The sequence below is a fragment of the Candoia aspera genome, chromosome 8 (assembly GCF_035149785.1).
Source record: "Candoia aspera isolate rCanAsp1 chromosome 8, rCanAsp1.hap2, whole genome shotgun sequence".
Classification (NCBI taxonomy): domain Eukaryota; kingdom Metazoa; phylum Chordata; class Lepidosauria; order Squamata; family Boidae; genus Candoia; species Candoia aspera.
The window spans coordinates 49,752,001-49,775,336 of NC_086160.1; the positions used below are offsets into that span (position 1 = coordinate 49,752,001).

The 23,336-nt window shown below is 35.3% G+C and overlaps 1 protein-coding gene across 1 annotated transcript in view; it reads left to right on the forward strand.

Annotated features, from left to right (window-relative positions):
- Positions 1–19,830, forward strand: part of PRDM5 (PR/SET domain 5) — a 79,994-nt gene extending 60,164 nt beyond the window's left edge. Inside the window, exons 14-16 of the mRNA XM_063310195.1 lie at positions 3,091–3,176; positions 9,649–9,753; positions 18,603–19,830. Coding sequence (XP_063166265.1) covers positions 3,091–3,176; positions 9,649–9,753; positions 18,603–18,767 — 356 coding nt within the window. The 3' untranslated portion in view covers positions 18,768–19,830. The remainder of the gene's footprint in view (positions 1–3,090; positions 3,177–9,648; positions 9,754–18,602) is intronic.
- The last annotated feature ends 3,506 nt before the right edge of the window (positions 19,831–23,336 follow it).

A 23,336-nucleotide genomic window follows, 5' to 3' on the forward strand; every position in this document is an offset into this window, starting at 1 on the left:
AAGTCTTTTTCCAGTTTTGGTTTTGGTTTCAACCTTTTTTATGGTAGAGACTGTGGCAAACCCAGCTTTATTTGGCCAGAGATGGAATAATTTCTTCTACTATAAGTTTATGTTGGAGATGAATATATAGTTTAACATTTTACTGCTCCCATTTTGTAATTGTTTTCTCTCTAATTAGTTCTTTCCTTTATAGCATAGCATTTTAGGTGGCTGAGGGAAGAAGGGGTATTAAATTCTAGCTTAATTACTTAGAGGACCAGTTGTTTATAATCAGTTGCAGCTTTTATTAACAATAACATTGCATGAACAATATGGGAAGTAAGTTGTTTGTTAGAAATACATCAACAAAGGCCTATGCTTATTTATAGAGTGTTAGTTTACTGTTTATAAGGGTCACTGCAGTATCTCTTCTCTGTCCCTTTTTTACGTCTCCCTTCTCCACTCCTGTCTCCTTTTAGTTTTCTTAACTTTATGCCTCTCTAGTTAACCCTTTACTCAGTTTAGTACAATGCAAAGAATCCATCATTTCATCAGAGAGATGTCCCCAAGTTCTTTATAACTGATCCCTCCCAAATGTCTAATGGTTGCTTCCATATTGTGGTCATCTAGATTTCTATGGCCTGGATATGGTAGGCCTAACTCCATGTATCTGGCAGACTTCAATGAAGAGAATTTCTATATGTTACTCAGTAGGAACAGTAGCAGAATTCAGCTGATTTGGTTTAATTAAGTGAGACATGTGGATACAATTTGTTGAGGTAATTAAATTGAATAGAGGCACCAAGATGATTGCAGTGATGAATAACTGTGGGGTCAGGAGTACACAGTGTATTTTGGGAATACTTAATGACTATCCATAAACATGGCACTTCCTGAGTACATGTACCTCTGAACTGGTGGGATACAGGGAACAGAATGTTGGATACCATTTAGACTCTAGATTATACTAACTTGCATGGTATAGCATAAACCAATGTTTCTTAAACTTTTTTCTCTCAGGACCCCTTCCCACTTTTAAAAATTATGGAAGAGCTTTTGTTTGTATGGGTTATATTTATACATATTTACTGTATTAAAAATTAAAATTGACACATTCTCTGCCACTACCAGTTTTCACAATTGTTTGATGGGATTTTAATATTGCATTATTTTTCAACATAGGCTGGCAAATAATTTTGATTTTGTGGACTCCTGAGAGGGTCTTGGGAGACCCCCAGGGCTCTTAGGAACACACTTCAAGAAACACTGGCATAAACATTTTTGGGTAAAACTGTTGCTACTGACATAGTGGCCAAAATTTCTTCACAGGGTGTTGCTATTCCCATAATTGTAATTTGCTGCTGGACAGATGGACCAAAATACCACTCCTGCCTTTGGATCATTACACTGCAGAGCCAACCAAATCATTACTGATACTTGGGCAGAAGTTGTAATAGTCTCCTGGCATGAAGCACATCTTCACATCAGACCAACTTAATTTATTAAAACCAATTACTGTTTGGATCCTACCATCCAGAGTTTATATACATTATATACATATACTACACATACACACATACATACTGTACATACACAGTTCATCTTTATGGACTGTAGTTCACTCTCTCATCCCAGTCTGTCATTTATGCATCACATTCATCACTCACACCCACAAGCCCCAACTTTAAATAGTTACTTTCATTGCTTAATAATTGTTCACATACTACACACACAAAGAAAAATTAAACTTATAACCTGCCTAATTATTTCTACTAAAAATAATTAAAATAGCAGAGTCTATAAGATGCTTTATCTGTTTTTCCCTTGGTGAATGTGTAAGATGTAGATGGCCAGCTGCATTCTCAAAATGAAAGCAACTAGGAAGAGGTTAGGAGCTAGGGTACAGTGCTGGAGAGAAGACTGACTAATGGTTGAATTAATTATAACTTTTTATTATATTAAGCAGAACAATACATTGAGATTAGCAATTTTAAATTGGTTGAAATCAGCATTATTAAAATGTTACACCCTTTGGGAAGACAGATATTGGGATTGGTTATTCTTTTTGGTTTTTATGAACATTGTCTTCAGATACTGGCTTTCCCAAAATACCTTCATCCACCAAATATGTAGTTTAGCTGTTGGTGTCTGTGTCTCATTTGTCACATCTTCCTAGCCATTCTAATCCCATCTTTGAGACAATGCTGCTAGCATGAAATGGAATATCTTCCTGTTCATTGTTGCATGACTTTTTCATTAGTCATGTTTCTGGCATGATTTTTTCATTAAGCTGATCATTAGCCATGCACTGAAACTTCACCAGGTTGTTTTATTCAAACATGGATGTTTTTTGGTTTAGTTAAGAAGATCTATGTAACCTTCTGTATTTTTTTTCCATGATGGTCTATGTACCATCTGAGAAAACACTGCCTACCAAAAAGTATGTATATGTATAGCATGTATAAAAAAAACAGCTACAAATTGAGCACAATAAAAGACATTTAGACCAGCATAGTTGTTGCTAGAATAGGGGGTAGATTATTCAATATTTGTTAAGACAGCATTGTTGTCTTTTTGATTTTTTTTTTGATTTTGTTATTTTTCCAGAGAGGTAGCTGCACTGGTCTTTTGCAGCAAAAACAGTTCTGTGCAACTTAACACATTTAGTGCTGTTTATGATTTCATGGATAGTTGCCTTAAAGCTTGAGATTCTTCATTCTCTGGTCTCCCACACATACAAAAGCTGTCCTATGATAATCACTTCAATATGGTGCAGTTATGCAGTGCAAGGTGCACGTGTAAATAGTGCCAGTCAGCTGGATCTTTCCCATGCATTTTGTAGTCCACTGGTAACAAGACCTTCTTTGTGTGAACAGTTGCCCACAGAAAGATTGCTCTCTTGGAAAATACACATGCTGTTCTACTTTGATCTTCTTTTTCTTCAGGCAACATTAGACCCAAGTCATGGTTTGAAAACATCATGTAGCAATAATGCTGCAGCTAGGCAGTTTAGTGCTTGATCACTGCCTGTTTGGGAATCATCTGAAAAGTCCTGTGTATGCCATAAGATAAAATGTATTAGCAGAGTAATTTTACCTGTCTTTTCTTCAGGTGAACGCCCTTATCAGTGCCCCTACTGTGACAAAGCTTTCAGCAAGAATGATGGATTAAAAATGCACATTCGTACTCATACAAGAGTAAGTAGGATCTCTTAATGGTTTTGCTATGCTTTGCCAAGTTAGAGAATTGGTGGAAAGAAAAAGAAAATGATGCTTCTATGCAGTTGAGAATGGAAACATCTAAACTGAGGATGAATTCATAAAACTGTTCCACTTTTTTAATGTAAATATAAAACTGTTGAGATCTCGACATGTATATTTTAATTCAGTTTTGTTATTCTGGATGTAGAATAACTAATATTGTACTGTTTTATTTGAATTGTAAATGATATGTACCAATTAGGTGTGTCATTTTGCTTATGTATACATATAATTAGGTACTTCATCAGAACAAGCTATCTATTTTTCCCAATATTTTCCCTGGTTTATCATTTTTATTGGGAGTAGTTATTTCCCAGTGACTGGGAAAATGAAAGGCTTTTTTCCTTTGGGCAAAGAGGAAAAACCAGATAGTTTTTATGAATTTCTTGGAACAGAGGTAGCCCTGACACCTTACTGTTGGATTCTCTAGGTTTTGGGAAATTAATTACCAATCAGGTTTTATGCAAATGTTTCACCCTGTGCCTTTGCAAGGCTTCCTCAGTGCAACAGTGCAGAAGGGAAGGTTGTCTTGCGCTACTTGTAGTCTGCATCAGATCTGAACTGGGGGTGGGGCTTGATTGATGATTGGAGGTTTCCTGTTGAGTGTCAATCAGTAGGTTCTTGGGAGTGCTGTTGCTTCCATTTCATTAGTTTGCCTCATCTGTTTCTGGTGGGTGTTTGGGATAAGCCATCTAACTGGGTGGTAGATTGTATCCAGGTCAATGGATATAAAGAGATCTAATAATATGGGACATAATATATCTCATCAGCTGTGACAAAGCCATTATTGAAAATACTTGCAGCTGTGCTGAGTGTGATTAAAAATATACAAAACAGAAGTCTGTCTGAATTCTCCACATTTAGTCTTGTCATCTTGGGTACATGCTGCAGTTCCTGGCTGATGGTTTAGGTAATCTGTTACCAAATACGAATCTTTCCTTTCATAATAATAGGCCCTGAATTTGGATTATTGCAAACAATAGACAATATTTTTTTTAAAAAGGAACAAATGCTTTTTTAAAAATCAAAGCAGTATAAATTCAATTCATGATAGCAGTATAACTTGTATATAAATTGTTTGAACAGTTGGCATAATCTACCTACTTCAGGTTTGCACCTGATGCCTGTTTAATCTCTTTGCAATTTCCAGCTTTAATGCATTCTGCTTATGCTATATATGTGCTGGCCATGGATGCCAGTCAATGGGAGATTCATTTTTCCTTGAAACAGTCCATGCAAACAATAATGAATAGAAAGCATCTGCTGAATTCAGTCACAACTGAACTTACCTATTATCCAGGTTAAATATAAGAACTGATTAATTGTATAGGCTTTTTTCTGTCATGGTAACAGTCTGCCAAAATCTGATTCCTATGGAAACTATTACTACAACCTTTCAAATGAGAGAAATTTAAATAAAATATCCCATCAAGTAGTATTAGGTCATGAGAGTAATCTCAATATGTAAACCATAAGTGAGTAATAATTTGGCCTGGAATGCTATACAAGTTGCTATATCACATACCCATTCATATGGTCAGACACCCATTCTCAGACAGGTGCACATATGCTCCTGCTCTCTCATATACCATGCAGTGCACCTTACTTTGCTCTTACACACAAGATGCAGTGTTTTCTACTGTGTGTAGAGCCACTAACACTGGGAAGTTTGATGGTGGATAGCACTTCTTAGCACCATCTGCATGGGTCACAATTCTACATAGAATTTGGATATAGACTGAACATTATATGGGGCAGCAGCTTGAAAAAGTAGTTATGACCACATCAACCAGGAGACTTGTTTTTGCACAGTCCAAGTTAAAACACAGGATGCAATTGAGCTTATATATGATTCTACTCCAATACTGAGTCAGGAAGCAGTCCTGTACACTCTGATTTATCACATATACCAGCGATTGCTGAAGTTATGTAGACCATGATTTTTTTTAATGAACAAACTGTCTTGTTTACTGCATGCTTTGCCTGCTAGACAGAAGAAATCAACATGATTAGCACCCTTCCCCCCATACAAGTGATATTAGATTAAATATGTCATCCAGAATGTATCAGTTTAATAGCTAAATAGTAATTCTATTGATATTCTCATGGACGAGGAAGAGGACATCTTACAATATCTTTTGACCGAAATACTTCAGCTGCAATCCAATATGGCTGATAGGTAAAGGTAAAGGTTTCCCTTGACGTAAAGTCCAGTCGTGTCCGACTCTAGGGGGCGGTGCTCATCTCCGTTTCTAAGCCTTAGAGCCGGCGTTGTCATAGACACTTCTGGGTCATGTGGCCAACATGACTCACGGAACGCCGTTACCTTCCCGCCGAAGCGGTACCAATTAATCTACTCATATTTGCATGTTTTCGAACTGCTTGGTGTGCAGGAGCTGGGACTAGCAACGGGAGCTCACCCCGCCGCGCGGTTTCGAACCGCCGACCTTCCGATCGACAGCTCAGCGGTTTAACCCGCAGCGCCACCGCGTCAATATGGCTGAACTGGACTCTAAATTATAGTCATTGCTTTTAGTAATGCTTTAGGTTTAAGTCAGATATATATATTTTGAAGTTAATTTTACAGATTAAAATTCCAGTTGGCTATAATCTTTTTTCCCATCTACTAAAGTAATCCAGTCTTTCCAGCTAAAAATAAAATAGGAAAATTCTCACCAGGAATTTTTCTAGATCTTCTATTGCCACTAAATGATAAGGTTCAGGAAGGATTTCAGAATATTTTGATTATTCTGATAGCTTACTTTTTAACTGACAACTGGAAAAGCAGTGATCTCATAATATAATCTTCATATGGTAAAGAATGTCGTATGTTGTATAGTTACTTCTTTCCACATGATGGTAAATAGGAATAGAATGCTACCTTTACAGCAGATCATATATTAATCAATCTAGCTAAGTATATATATTGACTGGCAGTGGTTTTCCAGGTTTCAAAAAAAAAGACTATCTCAGTCCTAATTGGATATCCTAGGGATTGAACTTGGGACATTTTTCTGGGAAGTATGTTGTACTGTGGCTTATCCTGAAACTGGCATAAAGTGGTGTCAGGTCATAGAATCATATGATGTTGGGCACTAGAGAAATTGTTTCAGTGCTAAAAGCATTCAGATGGAGCTTCATAGCTGAAAGCTCTGATCCCTTCTGGCTCAGCTCTGATTGCAGGAGCTAGACTATTTACTGCAGGACCAAAACTACCTAAGCAGATTGCCTTCTCAAGGCACCTTACCACATAACCTGGCATTTCTCTACCTCTTAACCCAACAGCATCAGTGTTCTGTGAGGATGAGTAGTCAAAAATTCTACATAGAAATCCACAGTCCAGAGAGAAAACCTAGAAATGCAGGAGCAGTAGAGTATGATTCTATCATGCCTCCGATTCTAGAGTTCAGTTCCTCAAAGTCAGATCTGCCTGCTGCTTTATCCAGCTTTCCCTCCTCCTTCAGGAACAGTTCATTTACCACAAGCATGTCAACTTTATTTTCCCCATACAGGACACTTTTGATGTGGGATACTTATAAGTAAACCTATGAAGACTGAAGTTTGTAATGGTATGATTCCTTGAGAAGATTATACAGTACACTATGCAAAATAGAGACTGTAACTTGCTCAGAGTAAGCAAAGAGAAATAATTTTTACCTTCAGGCTTGGCTTTTCTTAAATAAACTATTTCACAGAGAAAAAAAACAAAAGCACTGGAAATAAAAATAACAGCTCTACTTCTATGATTAGTAGCGGATACTCTCAGGAAAATGAACATTCATAGTATGAAAATGTTGTTGCCGGTACGTTCCCTGCTATTGTAAAACTATACAAAATATAAATATAAGCTATAGGAACAGTTTGAGAATAAAACAAATGCCATTTTAAAGGGCAGTAGAGATACTGAAGGAATTAAAATAAATATGAAAAAAATTAAAGTAATACAAGGGAGGGAATGTTTTAATTATTAACAGTCTTCTGGAAAATTAAAGAAAAAGATTTGACAGGCATTGAAGGGATCCTGGGCTTGTAAAGTCCAACTTGTCTATGGAGTATCTATCAAATTAGAGAAGTAATAGCTTGCATCTTCCAAGTAAAACAATAACTGCATTTATTGAATGCAAAGACATAAAAATGGGTTATGGGTAGTTGTGAAAATATGAATATATATTCATATTTACTACAGTAAGCTACTGATAATGCATATTTTGATTGTATATTGTATTTGCAAAAATCTTCCAATTATTATTTTTATTTGCACAGTATTCCTTTACCTAACTATTAATTGCATTGGAAATGATCTTAATGTTAAATAATAAAATAGTTTCTATTTCTCAATAAAGGGAAAACAAACTCGTTCAAGGAAGCATAGTTTAGGTTGCAGATTTGCTAGGTAAGATCACAAGGAACCAAGATGTCAGTTTTGTGAGACAAACCAATATATTCACACATAGTACTGTAACTACCAATAATGGAACAAGGAGTAGTCAATAAAACAGACAACTCGGACTCTAGGCCAGTTACAGATTTTGGTCAGACACTTAAGAACATAATGTGACCTGTTGCTCTACGTATTGAAACACAAGGTAGAAGTTAAGATCTACTAAGATCAATAAACATATTGGTTCTTTTAACCTGTTTTGGATTAGCAATTCCAAGTTTCCTCTTGTGGGCTTACTAGCAGGATAGTGATTCACAATTAGCAATGGAATTATTGTAGTGGAATAATTTATATCTGTCTTCAGTTTGTAACAGTTGTATCCATAGCCTTTTGTTCTTGCAGTTCCATTGTTTGTTTTTAGAATCTCCGTATCTAATTTTTTTATGTAAGAACAGAATGACGGTGTCTGGATGGCATACAGGACTGTAAGCTGCTCTATGATACAGTTAATGATTGAAGTGGCAGATAAGCATAGGAAAATAAATAAATGGATGAAGAAAAAGTGTAGATGCCCTTTAAAAGTGATTGTGTGCAACATAGCAACTTCACACAAAGCATTTAATGTGGAAGCATTTCTGTTTGCTTCCACAGGCTACCAGTGGGGTCACTAGCCACAGACAGCATTAACCCCCTGACAGGTTTAAATATTGTAAACTCAGAAACCAGTGAAATGAAATACTGTTTATTTGATCAATGACCAGCAAAAACCAGTGAAGTACAAGTGCTTTCTTTCCCTTGTCACAGCCCATATGAATGTTCTCTGGAAGTGAAGTCATTTCTTCTCACAGGATTTTATTCAAAGACTTTCTCCTAAAAAAGAATGTATTATGAGTCACTTTTAACACATAGAAACTGGGTAAACCATTATTTAGGGTAAACTGAACAGCATCTTTGAATGACAGCCCAAGAACTTAAATATTTGTGATGATCACCAACTACATAGCTGTGATTTTCTATATAATATTCATATTTATCCCTATTTCCAATATGGAACTTCTTCAGTTTATTTTGAACTTTCCACTGAACATCACATACATATACTGGAATGGATTTCAGAGGGCTTACAAAAAGTGTGTTTTTCATCAACTACAATGCAAAACAAATTAAGGGTGTGTTGTGAATGCCTGTTTTTCATATGGCTGAGACATGTACTTCTGTAAAATTACAGGGGGTTGACTATGGAATATTTTCTCAATTCATAGTCACACACAAATAACTCCTTGACATAAATGCTTGAAAGGCAGGACCCACAAGATCCCTTCTTAAGAGCTGTATTATGTTGGTTACTTAAAATAAAATAAATATTTAAAAGCCACAAAAATGGAGCAATATCTTTCAGGAAGACTGACTATGCAAAGGTGCTCCATTCACAGGACTCTTTGGAGACTACAGGGTGGAATTCTGATGTACCATGTGTTAATAGTTCTTTTTATTGCGTATTTGGTATTAGACATCTGGGGTGATTTTTCTCCAAGATATTTCATTTATTATTTGCATAAGAATATCTGCAATCTGAAAGATTTCCACAATTCCTTTTCACTGTGCATGCACTGATATTTGCCTTTTTAATAAGTATTTTGGGGAAGCTATTGTATTTGTGGTTCTTAGTCTTATGTGGCTTTGAGCAAAGTGTTTCTGTAAAATGTTGTAAATCAAGCTTTAAGATGTCATGTTATTTAGTTGTTTGTAGCAGGGGTTATGAAAAACAGACACAGACCCCTTCCCTCAAAACACTGCTTCTAAAAGGCTGGGAAAGATAATACCTCTATATTAAAGTGGAAGGTGCCAGCCCACAGTTTTCCCACCCACTTTCAGTTCATCTTTCAAGAATTATTTTAACTAACTTTGCTCTGACATCTGTCTCTTGGAGCTGAGATATAAAGATACATGATCCTGTGGAATTCTGCCCTGTTAACAGCTTGTGCTCTGCATTGGCTCACTTCCGCCCCATCTGTTCCTGTATTACAGGAAAAGCCTTACCAGTGTTCTGAGTGCAACAAGGCTTTCAGTCAGAAACGTGGCCTCGACGAACACACGCGGACACACACAGGAGAGAAGCCATTCCAATGCGATGTGGGTTAAGTTTCCTTTTGATCTACTTACGTTTAATCTACAAATGAATCCCAGAGAGATTTCTCTTTAAAATTGGAATCCTAAACATACTGACCTCTGAGTTGTAAATAATTAGGAGTTTTTTCTGCCTAATATTTCACTGCAAATGTATTTTCAAGAAATGTTTGCATATTGTTCCATAAACTCTCACAATTTTGCAATCCTTTTTGATCAGCTAGTTCAGCATTAAGAGGCTAATTTTATTAGCTCAAGGTTTGTTTGTTTTTGTTATGCTATGGACATTCTGGAACATATATTTATTTTATGGCAAATGTCCCTAAAGAATTGTTTGTACCGTAGTAAATGGAGTTTGGATATTTTAGATTATTTGAAACAGACCTCTCTTTGTGTAGAATGTCTGTTGAATAGTTTAAGAGCTGGGTTAATCTGAACAGGATTATTATTGTGCTTGTCCATTCAAAACTAGTTTATTGATTCTTGTTGGCCTTACTCCCAGGTAAGTGTGCACAGGGCTGCACTATAACTTCTTTGAAAGAAATTGAACACTATATCTAAATCTATTCTTATCAGCTATTTTATCAGAGATTCTGAAATACTTTCAAATTTGAATAAAAAGAATTTCAACTCCGTTTCATTCCCAATAAAGTTTCATATTATTATTTATTTATATTTATCTAAATAAATAATACAAGATGTAGAAATCCATATGGCACCTGTTTTGTTGTCTTTAAGCATTTTTAACTGATGTTAGTCTTTTGTAGCAAAAATAACGGTGGAATTTTACAGATACTATGATGTAACTGAACCACTTTATCAGGGTAATTGCCAGACAGACAGACAGACATATTTTGTATGTGTGAGTGAGAAATAGAGAGGATTATGGTGAGAAGAAAGCAAAATACCCCCTCTCCTTCAAAACAGAAAACAGTAGAAATCATTGCATAGAAGCAGAATAGTTACAATGATGATAGAAAAGATTGTGTTAATGGTAATACGTTGATTTAATGTTGAAGACTGATTTCAAGGTGGTGTAAAACATCACTGAGGCACTGAGAATATTTACTGTACAGATGTATATTCTCAATAAATTTTTGATAGACAGATGTATCAAGAAAGTACAGATATTCTCACTACATCAACAGAAAAAGAGATTTATATCCTTTTCAAATAATTAATTCAATTAATCAATTTTAAATCAATTTGTTATTGCTAAATTAGATCTTGACCAATACCTCCAAACTGGTTTGATATTCTTAACGCAAGACTAATATGAAATAATTGATTGGTAAAAAGGATTTTAAGCAATTATTTTCTTCTCTATTTCACATGTGAAAAATTGTTGTTGTTTTTTAAAAAGACATCACTGCTAAACATGGACTATTAACTATTAAATGACTATTAAATCATTCTATTTCAGCTTTAGTTCTTAATCTTTTCCTTTAGTGTTATTTAAAGAACAAAATGAATACAAACCAGTCCCATCTTAATTACAACACCAATATATATGTATGCATGCTTGTAACTTTATAAAAATAAATCAGTTTTCTACATTTTCTTAAAGATGGTATGCATGTGTTAAGGGGAAGGCTTTCCTTCTACATCCTATTCATCCCTTACTTTCTAAAGAAATGAATTACCCTTTCTCAAAAGCACAATTCAGAATAGAAGAGAGTGCTTAGGAATGAAAAGTACATATAGATTTCATACCATTAATTTGGCTCATCACATTGCCTGTTTTTTGTGTTGGGATATACCTGAAAAACTGGGTCTCAATTCTGTCAGAATCTTGCACAGAAGTTAAAGAAAATCACTACAAAGTACTACAGTTCACATGCTTTTGCTAATATTATTCATTATAAATAATGCTCCATGAAATACTCTATCAAAGAAAATGCTTTCAACCTCTTTTCCCACAACATGTTTAAGAGGGTCAAGAAAGGGAGTGTAAGAGATACTTCAGAAAGGATTATTGGGCTCAGTCATGTACTTTGAGAGTATTAGCTTTGAGAATATTAGCTTTAATCCTAAAGAGACTAGTCCCATATAGGGTTAAGCTACATCCAAGGAATGGCTGACTGTGTTTACAAACCTTTATCCAAATAAGAGACATCTGCAGAGTCTACTGCTTTTGTCAAAACAATGAAACAGTGTTTGGTGCAAGGTCTGCTTCTTTTACAGTATATCTGCATGGGACAACACAATACACATACGAAATAGTGGAATTTGGCACAATGGTGCAACACTGGGGTCATTCTCCCCACCAACCTCCCCCACAGATGTTTCTGATCAGATCAGTGCAAATGGCCTCTCAGTAGGGTTTCCTTCAGGTAATGATCAAGAATCAATATATTTCCCAGATCTTATCTTTTAAATATGAATAATAATTCAGAGAGCAACCAATCACTACTCTTTCCTTCCAAACTTCAGTTCTGATTAAAGTTGCCACCTAGCAAGGAAACTGCAATTGCAATATGATCAATTGCACTGCTATTTAATGGCATCAAAACACAAACACATAAAACATAATATGCATTTAGTGTTTTTTTTTAATGAGCTGGATTATAAGCCTTCATTTTCAGGCTGTTTGTAATGTCTACAGTATATTATTTTCCCTTAGTAATTTTTCTAAATGTTAGTGTCCATAATTACATATGTGTATTCCATACATATGTGAGGGATATATATTTGGAGAAATGTTTGGGAAATTGTATCATTGGTTTTTTAAACCTTGTTTTCTTCCAGTTGAGTAGGAAATTACTTCAAATCGTGTCCCTGAAAAAATATTGTAAAAGGCCTTTATTAGAAAGCAGAATTTAAAAAGTAAGAATTATGAATTTATTTCTCAATGTTTTTCTTTCTTTTGAATAATCTAAGGATAGAGGAATGTAATTCTATTAGTTCTTAAATCCAATTATGATCAGTAGGCTGCTCCATCTCTTAGGCCCATGATGTGCTTGACATTTTGTAGAAGTCATAATCATAGTCATAAAATGGAAGGTGGTACATTCCACAAAGTAAATCATGTTTCACACAAACCCGCAGAGAAGAAAACTGCAGTCTAAAAATGTGTGGAAGGGGGGAAGATAGGTTTATTATGCATATACAAGTTACTTTACATGCCATGCCAGACAGATTACCTTATCTTTATTTATTTATATATATATATATACACACACACACACACACACACACACATACACACACACACACACACACACACACACAATAGCAATTGAAGGGGAGCCAAGTATCATCTCAAATTCTGCAGTGAACTATTGTTGTATAGTTCCATGATAAGAGTGAGGAAATACCAGTCAGTGGAGACAGTGGCCAGTTTCAACAGTTCCAGAATATGTTGAATCCACAGGATTTATATAAAAATATTTATATAAAAAGCTTCCTCTAAAAAAAATTTGTCCCCAAATCAAAGATGTACTTCTGTACTAAGTGCTAGAATACTAAGCAATGACCAAAAGTTGACCTCAGAGTCCAGCTTGTTCCTTCATCAAAATGCCATCTTGCAATATTCAAACTAATTTACAGCGAAGGTGCCTGGGAGACTTCTGGTGGAGGCATGGCAAGCTAAAATACATCTCTGTGGAGAGTAGAGACAACTGCAGCAAGGACCAAAAGAACTGGTGAGTAGACTGGTTCTTTGGAACCTGTTTGGACAAGGAAAGAATGGGAGAACACCCACATGTCCTCCACTTGTGAGGAGACCGTAGGACAGTGGTCCCCTGCTGGTCTGAGTGCATTGAGTCAAAGGGATCAATCATCAAGCTCGCAACCATGATGGAGTCTTTTAAAGGACACTAAGTTTGCTAACCTCGCTTCTAATCACTATCAGAAATTGCCTATTTAACTATCTTAAAGCTATTAGAAATCTTCAGAATGACAAGTTTGAAAAGCCACCTGGTGAGTCTATCTTCATTTCTGAACAAAATAAAAATTAAGGCATCAGCCTAGAAACCAGGAGACTGTGAGTTCTAGTCCCGCCATGGGCATAAAGCCAGTTGGGTGACCTTGGGCCAGTCACTTTCTCTCAGCCCTAGGAGGAGGCAATGGAAAACCACTTCTGAAAAACCTTGCCAACAAAACTGCAGGGATTTGTCCAGGCAGTCTCCAAGAGTCAGACATAATTGAATGGATTAAAAAAAATTAAGAACTTTAAAAAATTTGAAATAAATGCCAAAAGATAATACTTTGAACTCAGAAAGTTATAAACAAGAATCTAAACAAATTTGGAATATTGAAACTTTTACTATAAGATTTTGGAATTAACTATATAAAATAAACAGCTTTTTGTGAGAACTAGAATTATTTTGTCTATTGCAAGTCATAACAGAGTTTAGAGACCTTATGATTTAAATCGGACACTAGAGGGACTAAAGATTCCAGGCAAAAAGAAAAAAAACATGCCTTTGGTTTTGATTTGGATTTGGATTTACAAAACACTATAACATTTGAAATATTAAAGGAGATCTTCGAAGAATGAAACAGAAATTAGTAGCCACAATATCAACAATGTCAGTAATGATGTCTGCTTCTATGGATAGACTATGTTTAAAGGATGTTAATGAGGGAATGGCAGATGTGAAACAAATCTTGCTTGATGCAGAAATAATGAAATCAGAAATATTGGATTTTAAAAAGTGTGGATTACAAGATAAAGACGGTATTTAAAGTGGAAATACAAGTGGCAGGCCAAGAGAATGATCTGGATAAGGACTCTTTACTGGATATACAAAAGAAGCTGGTTGAAGTTTTAAAAATTAAAGGGGAAATGCAAATGATAAACCAAGAAATGACTTGAATGATGTCTTTTTATTGGATTTACAAAAGAGGCTTGTTAAAGCCTTGAAGAAACCTATGCAATGGGACAAAGAAGAATTGAAGAGAGATCAAATCCTATGATAATATTTGAATGAACTAAAGATTAAAATTTTCAAAGGTAAATGGAAGGAATATAAAATTGGTTTATCTGATCAAGATTAAAATAAGACATGTTTTTATGAAAGTCTAGCAACCCTTTATGGACTTTTTGCTGACACCAGGATCGAAAAGTTGATGTCTTATGGAATTCCTTATAGATAAAGGATGAGTTATTGGAAGAAGAGATATCCGTTCGTAATCTTATATGAGGTGAATAGCTACAAAGTTGTTTATGGTTGTTGTGATGAAGATCGGAAGTCACTTCTTTATATGTTTTTCTTCTTCATTTCAATCTTTCCTTTTTATTTTCTTTCTTTTTTACTTTTTCTTTCTTTGCACTTTTTACTCTCTAATTTTACTTTCCTTTTTCTTTCTGGACTTAGTTTATATTAGTTTTTATTACTGTAATTAAAATCTTTAATTACACACACACACACATACAATGAAGGTGCCTGGCATAAACTTACTATGTTCAACGGGTTTATTGGGCAACAGTATGTGGAACATTCTTGTCCTCTAATGAACAATGATGATCTGCTGTAGAATGCTGGAATCTGAAATGATTGATCCACATGCATAAACTATATTGCCATTCCAGGTGTCCATTAGAAAATATTTGCCTTTAATAACTCAGTCAAAATTAAACTTCTCCAATGGTTTTGCTGTTTAATAAGATGAGTTTTGAGGTTTTTAGAGGAGAATGTAAGAGCTCAATTTACAATAGTATTAAAGCAAAGCTCCACTACAAGCTTAATATTTGTGGCATTACCACAATTTTCAACAGAGACTCCAGAAGAGATAGTATGAGGTGACTCAGTGAAACTTTTTGGGAAGGGAGGGGCTAAAAAGTAGCAGAAAGCACAGGGATTTTACTATCTAGGCAGACTTTCTGACAATTGTCCATTTTTGTTTTTAAGAATGCTTTATTAAATGGGATGAAAATCCTCTTTAAGACAAGACCCAATATATGACAGTACTCTTAATTCAACAGAGTTGGAGTCTTTCTGTTAATGTAGCTTTAGCTTCAGTGCATTTGCAATTAAACCAGAGCTTATTATGCTTAGCCCTTAGGTTCTTATTTGGAGATTTATTCAGGATCTTGAACCTATTACATGTTAGAAATTAAGAACTGAAGATCACAGTAGCTATAGCAGGCAATATCTACTGTAAGGTATAATGTGTCATTGGGACTGAAGGAAAATGAAATGGATTTCTCCACTTTTGTTCACCTAATTATCAGACCATTTGCAAATAGATATTTGCAAGGCAATATAGCACCTTATGAGCTGAGAAAGATAGAATGAGACTGAAGGTAACAGGAAAATGTCAGTAATGCTAATGCCATGATCATCCTAGTATGTAGGTTCCCCTTCATAATTCCCCTTTTTCGCTTCATTTAATAGAACAAAGAGAAACAGAATAAAAACAAAAAATAGAAAAAAGTGCAACACAATAGTGTGCACACACAAACATGTTTGTATGTGTGAATGCATGTAATACACATACACATATGGTATTGGTCCATGAGGTGAGGTATTCTCAGTATTGTAGTGGGATGGACTACTTATCACAGGCATGCTGTTTTCATTAAGTATATACTGTATACCCTGATTCTCTGTCAAAATATTCAACTCCCTTTTCTGAACCCACTACTTGTACAGATTCTCTCTTGGACCACACAAGGCAACTGCTATTAAATAATAGCCATACTGTAGAATCATAGAGTCCCTAAGGAATCTTGGATATCATGTTGTCTAGCTTCATTGCAAGATGGAACCATAACATAGCTGACAGTTGTGCTTCTGCTTAAATGCCTTCAGTGAAGGAAAACTAATAGCCTTTCCTACGTCTCAGAGAGCAATTACTCTGAGGAAAGATCTCATGATAGTTAACCAAAATCTGCATATTTACAAGTCCCATCTTTAGTTCTGGTAATGTCCTTTGGAGCAGCAGAGAACAATTCTGCTCTCTTGATAGCATGGCAGTCTTTCTGATACTTAAATGGCCAAGTCTTCTCTTATCTCAGCTAACTACTGTTCCTCATAAGGTTTGGTTCTGAGACATTTCATTATTCTAGCATATTTTCTCTGGATCTCAAAGTACCTTTCTGTTGTAGCCATTTGGAAATAGGTGAAAAAATAATGTGGAACTAGGTCTAGGATTATCAGCCCACGTGTTAGGTTTTATTGGAAAATTCCTCTCATTATGCCCACCCTCACAAGTTGGTCTGAGGAGTATCAAGAGAAAGCAGAATAAATGTTGCATTTCAATATCCATGGTTGGAATAGAAATGCCAGTATATCCAGTACATTGGAACAGTGTCCAATGTAATATATGGTTGCTTCATAAACGAACTGCATTAAGGTCAAAAGATTACAAATGTTTGAGTTTTCAAAGATACTGTCAGACTATCTTTCCCCAATATCTTAACAAATCAAAACTATTTTCAACTTTAATTTTTGGAATGCCACAAAAAAGTTATTAAATGTTGCATGGCTATTTTTGTCTGTTTGAGGCAATCCATCTTGTAATTTTCTTTCATGCCTTCAGTTACTATTTTACAGACCCTTTGTGCAGCTTTTTTGTTTTGTTATAACCTTGGCAATGCACATTTTTTTATTTATTTGCAAGCTTTTGAAATGTTAGTCATAGCATATTAAGAAAAATTTATCGCTCAGTAAGGAATAGGTATTAAGTGTGCATCTGCAAGCAGTTTATTCTTCACGTTTTGCAAAGATAATGTGCCATTGTTAAACTGTCATCGCTGTGTGATTGAGAGTCATTAAAGACCACTTACTGGTAGCAGAATTTGACGTAGCCCATCTGCTGGAGATGACACTCTTAAAAATTATTTCCAATAAGATAAATGAGTCATCTGTGATGTTCATACATACACATTTATGCAAATATGGTTATAATATTTACTGAATTCAGTATATTTATTTGTAGGATTTACATAAAATCAGTTTCATGATTTTAATAAAACGGAAATTTTAGAGTTGTCATTTAGGTGTTCAATCAGTATGGTCTAATGTTTCACGTGGTACATTTGACTGTGTTTAGAATATCAACAGTGGGAAGATGATACATTCTTAACATTTCACAGATGGATATACGCCCACTTCCTGAACCTATACAAAGCTGAAGGCAGTATATGTTGGTCTGTATTTGTTTATACAATAGCCCATACATCATTGAATTAAAGAATACAATAATACAATAATTGTTCTTGATGTTTGGTTAAAGATATCACATCTGTATCTATATATTTCAGATATAGGTCAGCAAATTACATTTTGTGACTTGCTAGTTGCCCATTGCAAAATGCCTTAATATTCATACACATATATTTATATGCATGTATGCTAGAAACAAATGTCACTCTTTTACACCTTTAGGGTACTATTTTCTAGAATCCATATCTTGGCATCCAGTGTTACGTACCAGTTTCATTTTTTTAAAACAAGTTCTTAATTTTAGGCTCAGTGAATGTGTTAATAGTACTTCTACCTCCCTCCTCCTATATTATGTGAAAGTACTTTGGGATTAATCTTTTTATCTCAGGAGAGAGTGTGATAAAGCATGGAGTTCCTTTTTTTGAGTGGTGAGTTGTTCATTTTATTTTATGTGTATTTGAGAATGGACTGTCTTGTATAATGTAATTAATTAAATCAAATTTATTTTTAAAAGTTGCACTTTGCATCAGTTTAGTTAACAATTCTTATATGATTAGGGGAAAGACAATGATCTAAAATTTCTCCATTTCAAAAATGACATAGAAGATTGTCCTTTGCTTGATTCAAGATTATGCATAACGTTCAGTGCTAAGAGACCTATATATATATTTTTTTTAAAAAAAGGTCTTCAGGCAATTCAATGATTTTGCTTTGATTTTTGTCTTTTTCTTTGCACTTTAGGTTTGTGACTTGTCATTCAGCCTCAAGAAAATGCTGATCCGGCACAAGCTGACTCACAATCCCAATCGGCCCATGGCTGAATGCCAGCTATGCCACAAAAAGTTCACAAGAAATGACTACCTCAAAGTGCACATGGAAAACGTCCATGGAGAAACTGACAGCTAATTTTGGCTTAAGACAGTGCCTAGTGTTTCCTTTGGAAGCTTCTGACTCCAGACTTCAATATGATTCCAAGACACATATATTTAAAAGAACCTGAAGTGTGTCCATGTAGACACTTTTCTTGGATTTTCAGTTCAAAGTAATAAGGTCAGTGAGATGAGAATGAAAATAACTCATGTCATGGTGAATCAAAACATTATTTTTAATTGGGAAGATTATCACTGAAATCTGTTATAATTCTGTCACAGTTAATATTTTTTTCTCTATTTCCATAGTAAAACTTTAATTATAACTTCAGTCCAAAGCACACTTGGGCTCAAAGTAAAGTCAGTTACTATCAATATGTAGCATGTAGCTACGTATCTCAATAGAATCTATTTTTTAGTTATGCATCTGGGGAAGGGAGCATATAGTTTTGATTCTTGCTGTTGAGTAAAGAAAAGCTTATTTCCCATGACCTCATCCATCCCATATTCATTCTTTAGAGAAAGCAGGGCACAGGGCTTTCAGCATGACATGGTTTTTGAAGGATGATAGACAACTGAGATTAGGACAGATCTGGTCAAAGGCCTAACCAGTTTGTTAGCACTGCTCTGTTTGGTCACCCTGATTTCCTTGAAGGGGGAAGTTGTGGTGGACAAAAGTAAGAGCTGTGTTTTGTAGATGCCCCAGCTGAAGCATCTGCAAGCAGCTGTCTTTATGGCCACTTAGTATCCATCCCAAAGATTAAAATGATAAGATGGTAATGATCAACAAGACTGAGATGTAGTATCTCCAGGATAGGCTGCTTCAGAGAGCTCCTGTTTATTTGCTCATGCCGTGCTCAAAGGAACCAGGGCACAGATTCAGTTCTTTGTTCTGATGCTGGAATAAATTCACTGGAAAACCCTAGGCTAGTTTTTCTCAATTTGGCACTCTCAGATTTGTCATATTAAGATTGGGAATTCTGTTGGCTGTGAATTCTGAGAATTATAGTTTACTATATCAAAAAATTCAGATTAAGGATGATTCTTCTAAACATTTTCCCATTCCTGTTGAGCAAGGCTTTTTAAATGGCCTGGATTTACTTACTGTCATGAGTAAGGATGGCGAGCAGGGGGCTCCCATCCAGGCTGTAAAGCGCATGCGTAGCACTGAGGAATTAGGTAGCCATTCCAAGAGACACAGATCGGGCCCGCCTTAAACTTTGGGGTTTATATGTCTGGGTTTTTCCCACGCTTCTTCAGTTTGTTAGGATTTTCCTGTTATGTAGCAGCAATAAAACACTAGAGACCTGTTCTTTGTCTCAGTGTGGTTCCTGGCTGTTAGGACACTTACTCTGCAGGCATTTCAGAAGTATAAAACTGGAGCTGTGAGGCACTTCAAATTTGATTTCAAAAAGGTACTTTGGGGCTTGGGGCACAAATGTAGTATCTGTATGAAACTCCTGAGAGCCACATATATATCTCAGGAAAAGGGCAGCTCAATGATCCTGGGAAGGATGCAGCTGCTTTAAATAGTTGAAGACAACTGCTACATTTGGACCACCGAACACTGTTAAGCAACTTTTTGGAACTGCATCTGAAGCACTGCACAGCTCTGATAGAGGCTATATTGTATTCTATGCTTGCTTCTGACAGGCTGGATTCACACTGCAAGAAATTCTTAAGCTTAGTAAGTTATAATCGTGACTAGGGTGTGTTGTTTTTAATTAACCCTGTCAATTGGCTTCCATTCCATTAGCTAGCATGATTTTTCAAGCAAAGCTTGTTAGTACTTAAAGACAGTTAATTGAACTCAGAATTGATATCAAAATTAGGATATATTTCACGCAGAGCTCTCTTATAATAACATTTCTAGGGAGACTTGCAGTCTTCACTGTTTGAATGTTATTGGAATTATGCCATTGGTTGCCACTGTACAAGGCAAAACAAAAGCAGACCTAAGAGTGATCTGTGTTGAAATACAGCATTAGCACTAATGTAATATTTGTAAATGCCAAGGCAAAAGAAAATTAAATCTCAGAATGTTATCCAACATTAGATTAAAGAAAGGAATTATAATTAAATTGCTAGGAATGTTTTTTTTAACCCCAAGGAAATCGGTGCAGTTTTGAATAAGGCTTGTGAAATGAATCTGTCATTCCTGTAAAAAACGTACTATAATGAAGACCAAAACTGGATTAAGAATAATTTGTTAACCTCATTACTGTTTCAGCAAGTAGTTGCTCTTAATTATTAAAGGAAATTCCTTGAATTCTCATGTGTGCATAAGAATTTAGAGCTTGTGTTAAAAGCCAATTCATGGCTAAAAAAAAGAAGATACTAATCTATATTCTCTAAAAGAAACAAATCTGGAAAATTTTGGAAAAATAAGTTATAAAGTAATATTCTTTCAGTAATATACAACATAAGCTATATGCTTTCTTCCATACCTGTATTTGGCATCTTAACAGTACTTCTGCTTGGCTACAGCAAATCTTAGATCTTATTCCATACAGATACAAACCCACCTCCCCCCATATAAACATCTACATTTAATTGGATACAAGATAAACTTTTGTCCTTTGCTTGTTCTTAAACACTTAGTGCTCCCTGATTCTGAATAATTATTTCAGAATGATGCTGACACTCCAAGCTGTCTCCTGCAATACAGATATGAAATTATTTCTTAAAGGCTTCCATCAAAACCTAATCTGCAGCACCACAGAGCAGTGAAATATGGGCATATCATCTCCTAATCTCTGTAAATTTTTCCTTTTCCAGATTTGGACCTTAGGGAAAAGTGAACAATTCTCTGTTTAATCTCCATAATTATATTACCATTGGGTGCACTAGAATTAAGTCTTGTTTTGCTGCTGCTGCTGTTTTAATTGGTATTTGTTTTACATAAATGGGCATTGATGTCTCTTCTAGCCTATTTTGGGAAAATATTTGAGCCAGAAAATTACTGGAATGTTTGGGGGTGGGGGAAAGAGAGGAAAATGGGGCTATTTTAAGATGAATAATTTACATACAGCTGGTTTTTAAAATAACTTTATATAATGCATATATTTTAAATTTCTCAGATATTCCAGGATATAGAGTTATAAGAATACCTTAATTATGAGGAGAACTCAAGATAATAATGTGTAAGATGTTGCATTGGTGAGGAAGGGACAAACACTGCCTTTACTACTTTTCTTGCTCTGTTTTTCCATCTTTTCTTATACCAATTGTGTACCCTAAATGTTATTGGCTGATATGTTCATTGAAGGGCATCTGTTCAGAACCTTCCTACTAAAATCTGCAATTAAAAAGTGTGTTTTACATATGCATATAGATACAAATGTATGAACAACAGTGTTGGTTCATGCGTAGTGGACTCACTACAGTCTCCTAGTTCCTGAGTCTATCATGGTCTTGATAAAATGATATAATTATTTAAAGAGAATTTCTCAGTCAAGCCCCCTGGCTCTAGAACTTATACCTTTAATACTGTTATCCATAATAACTTCTTACTGAAGTCTACTATTTATTCTTCTTCTCTGTGTATGATGGAGGAGCTTATCAATACAATTGCTGTAATTATTCATCCAATTATATGGAATGTTTGAGCTCTTTCTATAAGTGAAGTACACCAATATAAAATGGACCAGGGATACATTAAAAGCAACTGCTTATACATAGAAGCAATTTGAGATTTCTTGCTTTTTCAACCCAACCCTTTGAGATATTCAGAAATGAACTTTCAGCTGTAGTTCTTTTGACCAGGACACATGGGATTACTACATTAAAAGGCTGATAGGAACTGACTTCACTGAATAACATCATTTGAATTTAGCAGTTATCACCTGAGTCTGTCACTATGTCAACAATAGGCCAATCACTTGGCTCTGTGGCTTTAAAATAAACAAAGCCAATTGGACTGTTCAAATATAAGGCAAAGGAAAGCAAGGAATTATAGTATGTAATTGTATTTTGGGGGGAAAAAATCCCTGTGAAGAAAACTCTGTGAATTCATGTTTACTGAGTGAACATAAGGAAATACTTTAAAACAACCCAATTAAAGGATAGCGATCATTTTTCCCAGGAATCTCACAGAACAGTATTAGATGATAAAGTCATACCATTACCAGAGACAATATGGTATCTTGTTCAGAGAATAAAAAAGAAAGCATAAACCAAAACCTCATGTTTTTAAGCCCTGCCCCATTTACATTTACTTTCTTCTTCCAAACTATTAATTTTCTCGATCATGTTTATACTGTTCAAAACTTTTAAAAACTCTGGGCTGAATTGTTCTTTCCATGGATCATGGCTCTGATCCTCAATGAGCTACTTGGAATACTCTCAAGGGATTAACCCATTTTGAAGTGAACAGTGAAGTGCCCATGGCATCCTGAATGCAAATTAAACATGATTCACAGTACCCAGGAGTTTTCTGTTCTCACTTTTGCATCTGATAGCATACATGATCTCAGATGAAGTTAAGGGTTTGACTCAGTGTCAAACTACCTGAAAAGGCTGCTTGTCTCTTAAGCAGCCTTTCTGGGCAAAGTGTTAAGGCAACCTTGTGCAGATGCAAAATCTTGTTTATAAATGTTACCATGCT